The 8,705-nt window shown below is 46.5% G+C and overlaps 1 protein-coding gene across 1 annotated transcript; it reads left to right on the top strand.

Moving 5' to 3' along the window:
• Positions 1–225: 225 nt before the first annotated feature.
• On the top strand, positions 226–8,304 carry LOC104620803. Its single transcript, XM_010287115.1, has 3 exons — positions 226–416; positions 1,123–1,343; positions 8,090–8,304. Exons 1-3 carry the CDS (start codon positions 226–228, stop codon positions 8,302–8,304), a joined length of 627 nt encoding a protein of 208 aa, XP_010285417.1.
• The last annotated feature ends 401 nt before the right edge of the window (positions 8,305–8,705 follow it).

Below are 8,705 nucleotides of genomic sequence, written 5' to 3'. Positions count from 1 at the left end.
ACGTGAGCCGCTGGACTGCCATTTAGATTGCAACAGTATTCCCAAGTCCTGTCATGGCCTCTGCTGTGATAAGCACATGAACACGTGAGAAGACGACACTATCTGCCCCCAAAATACTGTAACTGTGGGCAAGCATTGTGAGGGGTAAGGGAGGGTGAGAGGAAGAGAGGGTGACCTCAGAAGCGTCTCTGGCTGGTGGTGAACGTCTGCCCTCCACCTTTCAGGATGGCCTGGGACTCCCTGTGCAGCGGGGACTTACTGCGCCCCAAGATAAGAAGCGCCTCAAGCCGGACGCCTGGCAGCCAGAGCAGTGCCGAAACGCCGTCCCTGGAGGAGCTGCGGCGCCTGCTCTGGACACGCGCGCACCCCACGGGGCACGTGGACGAAGTCTGGCCCAACCTTTACGTGGGAGACCTGTAAGAGAGAGGGAAGGGTTGAAGGTGTTAATGCAACTCTCGCCCCCCACCCTGTTTCCCCCCAGATCTTCCACTCTTTTTAAATAAAGAGAGCTAGGCACTAGTTTGGAGACCCCCCAGAGTAAGTCTAAGTGTTGAGCCAGGCTCAACTGTGCATAGCATGCTGTAGCATAGAGAAAAGGCATTCTAAGTATCCAAAAAGAATACTCCCCCTCCTGATTTCTCCTCCTGCACTAGTACAGGAGTCCCACACAGCAAGAGCCTGGTGGGGCCGTGACACCGGTACTGCGGGCGGTCATGCCAGAGCTAGGTAAAACAGGATCAGCCTCATTTTCTCCTCACATTGCCAGATGGCATCAGTCCCCTGACCTGATGGATGCTCAGCAGAGGTGACTTGGTGAGAAAGCAAACCAGAAAACTCTTGGCTTGTGCAGAAATATCGCTACCACCACCTTTTTATTTTTCATCAGTTGAGAAGCACAACCTAAACTGACGCTTGGTAGAAAAATGCAGGAAATGTAAAAGTCAGTTTCTTAACGATCCACTTCGGTCTTGAAGCATTTTGGTGGACACTTTGGAACTGATCAACCTGTCAGAAAATAGCCCCTACAACTTCATGTGGTTCTAACAAACTACACCATCGCCAGCATGTTCTACCCCACACTGTAATGCAGCAGGTGAATATAACCCACCGTCCTTCTTCCAGGTACGTCGCTCGTGACAAAGCACAGCTAAGCCAAATGGGCATCTCCCATGTTGTGAATGCTGCTGCTGGGCGATTTCATATCGACACTGGACCCAAGTTCTACAAAGATCTGCCTGTGGATTACTACGGAGTAGAAGCAGAGGACAACCCAAACTTTGATCTCAGCATTTACTTCTACCCAGTTGCTCGATACATAAAAGCAGCACTGAATTCCCCAAGAGGTAACTAGACCATCTGTGCATGTTACATACCTTCTGCATAAGAGCCAAGTAGGGCAAGTTATCAAATAGTATTCAGCAAAAAACAACCAGCTGCAGATGTGGGTAAGAATGGGAGTTACCCAAACCAAGTAGCACCGTGCCTGCCTCCTGAACTCCCACAGTGATGGGGAGTTCCCCCGAAGCAGGGAAGGATGCACTGAACAGGCTTTCAAAGGGCTTTTCCCTATGTCTAGTGCTATTCGACATCTCTAATAGCAACAGACAAAATAGCAAGTATCCTTTATTACCTATATAGACACACTGACCGGGGAGGAGGCACATATACTTGATCTTTTCAAATTAGTGATGGGTTTTAAAATAAAAGCTGGGATGGGGTAAAAAGACAAGGGCAAGCATCATATTTCAGTAAGAGGGCTCAACTATAATGCCATAATCTGTACAGGTCCTACAAACACAGGAGAGGGAAGAATTTGCTGGGAAGCAAAACTGTAGAAGAGAACCTAAGCCACACCACCAGCCGGGAGATAATGTCATGCTGCTGCTAGAAAGAGTATAGCTTTGAAATAGGAAGATAACCTGCAAAATCCTTGGACTCACTAAACACAGGCCAGGTACAATGCCAGAGGCCTGGGGCTAGTGGGGGATCATGACTATTGAGGCCAAACCTTCACAAAAGCAAGTCTCCACTGGGCCACAAAACTGTATAGATGCCTACTCAAAAGTAAGTGGTTAAGAGAACAGTTATACATTCAGCAAACTGTTTTGGTTGCATCATCTTTAATATCAACAGGGGTCCTAAAATATTAACTATCCAGCTTGATCACATGCAGCTAGTAGATCCGATCTACACATCTAAGGGTCTACACTGTACAGGCTAGGAAAGGGAGACACAGTAACTGAGAACTGTGCGTACCTCCATGCTAGATACCTCAGAGTTTACTGCTGTTTGGAGGACTTGATCCATCCCATTAGAAAGTATTTGCCTTTGTGAAACTGAGGGCTGCATTTTGGATTTCAAAACCACTAGCATATTTGGGGAATTTGGATCTGCACCCATTTCTGTTACGGCATACGCTATTTGCAATTGAAGTCATTATTGGTGGTGCTCCAAAGAAAGGTAAGATCCAAAATCTTTCCATGCGTGTGTAAAAAAAAGTTCCAAATCAATTGATAAAAGACAGAAAACAACAGATGAATCATGGTGGCCACAAAAGCAAACCAACCCAGTGCTTAGCAACATGCATGCCCAAATACTGAAAGTTATGAATGTAGAACAAGTTAGGGCTCAAGGCAAACACAATGAACTCATCATGTCTACAGCGCATATTTATCCCTACTGCCATGCTTTTAGATATTGCTTTACTGAACTCCATATGGAAGCAGGGTTCTGGGAATGGAGACAAGGTGAAATTCAATCATATACAGCTGTTGCTGACATTCATCATTTTAAGGAAAGTGCAACAGTTTCGAAAATATATAAACAAGATGTTCTGGAAGCATGATTTCCTGAGGTACAGAAATTTAGCAGCTAAATACCCATGACCTGTGCAGGGATGAGACAGGGAGGAGATTGTTACTCAGATCATTTAGAAGAAGAGAAAAAATGGCATTTATTATAAGCAGTGATGCTGAACAAAAAAATTATACCAGGTGACAAGAGGCCTGTTCACATTAAATGAGGTACTTCTGTTTGATTGAGAAGTCATTTAAGACTGCTGCTTAACTATCACAAGCAAATTCAACATCTTTTTCTTTAATGGAATTAAATTATCTTTTTCACCTGGGAGGGTAAGTCACAGTTAAGACTATGAGAGGCACAAACATATTTAAAACTATGAATCAAATACTCATTAGAATTAAGTAAGAACTGTTACTCCGGTCGTGCTTGAAGAAAAATTCTGATGCTTTACACCAGAAGTCCAGAAAACAGCATGGACAGATTTACTCCAGATTTCTACCTTAGCTGAACAGAATATGTCTTTGGTGATAGAAGGAATTTATTTTTAAGGCTATTTCTTCAAACCCAGATGCCAGAGCATGAGCAAAAGGAAGCAAGGGAGCGTGCATTCGCATGCTCCTAGTTGGGAGCTGACAGTCTTTTGGGAAGGTTGCCCTTTCCCTTCTGCCCACTATTGCTATTCCTGTCACAGTGGTCGACGGCCGCATCGCACCCTGAATGACTTCTTTCATCATCTTGGTCGTATAGATGAAGGAATCCATGCACTACTATTGCAGCCATGCCGTGTTAAGTATTATTTTATGAACCCTACTTCCTTGGCTGCCTTCCCTTCAGTACGGCCCTGCTGTTCCTTTGCCCACGTAACAGAACAGTTTGGGAAGGCTCAGCCAGGAGAAAGCTGATGCACAACATGCCCCCGTCCCTGCAAGGGAAGACATGTTATCGGGGAAGTACCGGCCTGTTCCCTCACGCTCCTCCTTCGCTTCAGGAAGGGGGCAACCCCTTGAATGTCAGTCTTGCCCCTTTGCGTGGCCGTCTGTACAATTTGCATTTTTCTGGAGTGCAGCTGAACCTAGGTGTAACCCAGCGGGTTTTGGTACCGTTAAAGAGAACTTGAGAGCACAGATGAAAGCATGCCACGAAAACTATTAAACTTGTGCTGTGCAGCGAGAAAGATTCCCAAGTAGAGAGCTTCTCCTTTTACTGACCTCCAAACGTTTAAAACAGGCAGGTTAAAATCACCCATTAACTTCCTGAAATTGCAAACCCTCTGAAAGGCATTTCCCTTCTTCCACTTCTCTGGAGCAAATGGAAAGCTATGCTCCCTTCTCCTGCCTTCGCAGCGGTGGTGGTGGTTACGAAAGAAGCTTAACTCAGGAGAAAAGGCTCCTCTACTCTGCTGTAGCTGCGTTACATACATCAGTTTAACTTCCCAGCCTCCAGCAGACGACAGGCCTTAGGTCTTCTGGGAGGCCTGGGAAGAAGGGACACAGCACCATTTAAAGCTCTCGGTAGGCTTCTTGCTATTTTCAACTGTGACAAAATAGGCACTTGATTAATTGAGAAATAGACAATTGGTTCTGCACCTGGCTACAAGATGGCAGCTAAAACCTAAGAGGAGATGAGAAAACCACAATGGAGTGGGAAGAGACCCTGGGGCCCACTGGCCCAGCTGAACTCTCCTCCTGGTGAGCAGCATAATTCTGCTGGATTCAATGGGGCGAGGGCAGCTGGGGTGTTCACTCCGGGTGACGGTCTGGAGCCTGGTCTTAAGCCAAATTGAATCCATCCTGCAAGAAAGCAAGGGCTAGTTCAGGACATTTAGCTCAGCTAATGATGAGTAGCAAAAGGACAATAAGATATTATGTGTTTTAATGACTAATTTGTTCAACAACATTGAATTTCCCAACTTGAATTTGGCCAACAAAGTTGAATGTGCAAACTTTATCCCTAGTGCAAACCCTTTGATGTCAGTGGAGTTACAGCAGGCATGAACTGGATATAATATCCGTAATCCGTTGTTAAAAACCAAGTGTTATTGTTCTGCACAAATCCCAGCCAGATGACAGTTATTGTCTGCCTCTGCAAAAAGTAGCTTGAGATGTGCAGCGCAACATTTCAAAGAAGTATTGCAAGATTTAATAACGCCAGAAGCTAAGTGCCCCTACTTCTCCTCAGTTAATCCCATTATTCCTAAGGGGATCCTGTTACACGCTCAGGGAGAAGGTTGCGACACGGCCCTGTAATGTGGGATCGGTCCAACTTCTCTTTGCACCGTGTGTTAAAACAAATGGGAGCAAGGAAGGCAGAGGTGGAGGATGTCGACTTGTGGCACAGATTCCGCGGTGTCGAAGATCCGGTTATAACCTCCTTGCCTGCCCCACGGCAGGGGCAAGCACCACGACTGCCTCCGTGACCGCTGCTTTCCCACTGGGCTGTGGTCCGGCAGCCGCCCGGGAGCCCGAGCCTTGGTGCTGTTCAAATGCGGTACCTGATGGTGGGGTCGGAGCGTCGCTTCCCCCGCTTACAGCTACCGCCAGGAGACGAGGGTCTGAGCCTCTCAACAGAACCAAGCAGCAACGCCGCGTTTGTTTCCCGGCTCAAGTTTAACGTTCAGTTTGTTGGCTACAGATAATCACGTCGTAAATTCAAATCTGCTTTCATTAGAGCAATTTCCCATTAATTAAATCATTTCACATGACTGATTTATCTGCAACAAACAGTCATTTTATTGTCAGTGCACCGGCATTTATCGTAACCTCTGCGTGTGGCGGAACAAAGGCTAACGATGAGGAGTAGATGTTGCACATGTGAAAGAGAAAACGTACCTGCGTCCTCACGGGAACACGTGTGTTGGAGAGCCGTGTGGATTATGTCCGAGGTCAGTAGTTGGGGCTTGTCCAGCTTTTTGCTGAGACACCTTCTAAAGCTAGTTGGTGATCGAGGAGAACTCTTTCGAAGTGCAGGTAAGCCAGAGAAGCAGGGAAGAAAATGTAGTGTGTTCTTATCTCACCACCTCCTCCTCCTCTCAGACACAGAGTTAGATATAAAACGGTACGGAGCCAGCCTGTACAAGCAGGAGCCTGGGATTTGTTCCACTTTCTGTGCCCCCAAAAAACTACATCAGGCAATATTTAATGGCAGCATCCATACCTGTGCTCAGCTCGGTCTTCAGTTCCAGACTGCAGGTGGGGCTGAGTATTTTCCAAGGCAGAAGGCTCCATCTGGGTGGAAAAAAAAAAAAAAAATGGACCCAAGAACAATTTTACTGAAATTAGGTTCAGAACAGCAAGTTTCTTGTCACCCATCCAATTTCTGGCCAAATTTAGATTGACTTTCAAAATATTTAGTGATTCAAAATCAAATCCAACATCAAGGCCATCTCTTTTTGTTGTTTTTTTTTTATTTATTTTTTCCCCTCTCCTGTTGCAGTTCAAACCATAAGTATAATTTATTTTTCTTTTAGTTGTAGAGTGCTGGTAACTTAGAAGTTTTCAGGCAAAAATGAAAGCGGTTCTGGTTCCAAGAAAATTTCTCAGAACATGTTGTTCCTTGGCTTCTGTTATCTGGGGTGTGCATTAGGTAGAGTGTCTGGATTTCCCCAGTCCCTGCCACTACATTGCAGTTAGGCCTACTGCAAACTACTGAAGCAAGAAGATTCTCCAAAGACCTTTTGGACTTAGCCCTATTCACAGTATTTCTCAAAGAGAAATTGTGCTCCTGACTCCTTTATGTTCCTCTGGAAGTCTCTGCACCTAGGTTATTTGGGTCTGAAGTGCCTCCTCTGGGGAAGGTAATACAGCATACATATCCCACAAGGTTGGTGTGAAGGCTAATGATAGTGCAGCACATTAAAAAAAAAAAAAAAAGTCTAGTGAAAATTCAAATTAGCATTATCTTCTAGCAGGGGTGCAAAGGATTTCTCCATAGTCCCATAAAAAGTAGGACTTCACTTCCAAGAATCCCCATGGAGTTAAATTACATCTATCTGTCGATTCCATTAACTTGAATAATGGCATCAGTATCTCAGGAAATTCTGTGAAGCTGTATCTGAATGGGAAAACACAAATAGAAACCACTTGATCTTCTAATTTTGCAAAACTGACATTAAGTTGGAAAACCCTCTTCCTTTCCCCAAAGGTTTCGGTGCCCGGTCCGAGTCTGCTGTCACCAGAGCTGTTTTCGCCGCTTCCTTGCAGACTATATTTGTCCCTTTATTTCTACCGAAGACGTGTCTATCTTAGGGCTGAGCTCAGATTTCTCATGCCAGGATAATGAAAGGTGGCTGTGTCACATACGTTGTGGAATTCAACACTTCTCTCAGTCTGCTGGCCAGAGCGGGTTTTACAACACATGCTCGCGCTCTCCGAGCATGTGGCTATGCCATCACCATTAGTCAGAACGGGAACGGTTGCTAAATAAATACTCTGCCACAAACAAAATGGGATTTAAGATGAAAAGCTGTGCACAAAGTACCCAGACTTAACACTGGGGAGAGGGGGGCAATCAGCCTGAGGTTTTTGGCTGGATCTAGGCTCATCATCCAACAAGGATATTTTTGTCTCACTCCCTGGTAATAGAAAAATTAAGATGCTGTAAGCACAAACAAGAGAAGGAACTAGCCCTGAAAAGCCCTTCATTCTTTCTATCCCTCCTTACATTTTACAGAGAAGCAGCATCTGAGATGCTTTTTTTCCTTTGAAAACGGAATAAAGCAACATAGAATCGTTTTTACCGATTTTCATCTTTTTCTGGATATAAATTGTATTGTTGTTAAACTGCATTTTTGTAGAGCCATACAATTACTAAACAGGAGAACAAAGAGCTCGCGGAAAACCAGGAGCCTTCTTGTACTAACAGCGAGCACTCCTGCGCGTCGCACATTTGAAGTCCCGAGTCTCCGGGCCCTCCGGCAGCGAGCAACCCACCGAGGCAGCTTCCCGTAGCACAGCCTTCAGGCATGAAGCCTCGAGGCTTCGCCAGCAAGCGCATCGCTCCCAAACCCACGTGTGAGCAAGCAGGGACGCCACGGACGACAAGCTGGCCAGGAGGGCTGAGGGCACGCCGTCAGGCTGACAGCTAAGCCCAAACAAGCAGAGTCATGGATCCGCCGCTACAGCTGTGACTTTTCCGTCCCCGGCCATTAAAACCCCCGCTGCTCCGCAAGGCTGAGCGCACCCGCCCGCCCAGCGCCGGTATCGCACCGCTTCCAGCCCTGCTCCAGCACGACAAACCGCACCGTGCGGGCTCCTGGAGTAACTGCGTTTCTCGCTCTCCTTTCTTCCAGGCAAAGTACTGGTTCACTGCGCCATGGGAATCAGCCGATCTGCAACTCTCGTCCTCGCTTTCTTAATGATCTGTGAAGACATGTCCCTCGCTGACGCCATTCAGACGGTGCGCTCACACAGGGGGGTCTGCCCCAACTCCGGCTTCCTCAGGCAGCTTTGGGAGCTGGACCTCCAGTTAGGAAGAGGGAAAGGCAGAGGAGCGGAGGCCTGCTAGTGCCAAGGGGGCATGTCTGCTGGCGCTGGACCGGGAGGTGCTGCCCTCACTGCAGACAGTGCAAGGATGCTGCCAGGACTGCCCTGCAGCTGCACTGAGAACCCCTCGGGAAATGGCTGAGCATAAGCAAGCTGGTAGGAGTGCGGTGCATGTTTTCCGGATAAGCCTACTAACTGAAAGAAAATGAAATAAAGAAGGATTCAAACTGGCAGTTTTGCCCACCTGGGCCTGTTGATTTAACTACCTGTTGGGCAGGGCATAGGGAGCAGTTGGGTTTTCATGCAGAATTAAAAGGCTGCGCAGTCAACTTGAAAAAAGACTTTTTACTTGCTTATAATTGCATTTATACGGCAGGAGGGAAAATGGCTAAACTAGTAAAAAGAAAAATAAACCATGAGGTT

Source organism: Phaethon lepturus, unplaced genomic scaffold, assembly GCF_000687285.1.
Source record: "Phaethon lepturus isolate BGI_N335 unplaced genomic scaffold, ASM68728v1 scaffold51805, whole genome shotgun sequence".
Taxonomy (NCBI): domain Eukaryota; kingdom Metazoa; phylum Chordata; class Aves; order Phaethontiformes; family Phaethontidae; genus Phaethon; species Phaethon lepturus.
Note: the sequence above shows the minus strand (reverse complement) of the source record. Positions and strands in the feature narration are given on the sequence as shown.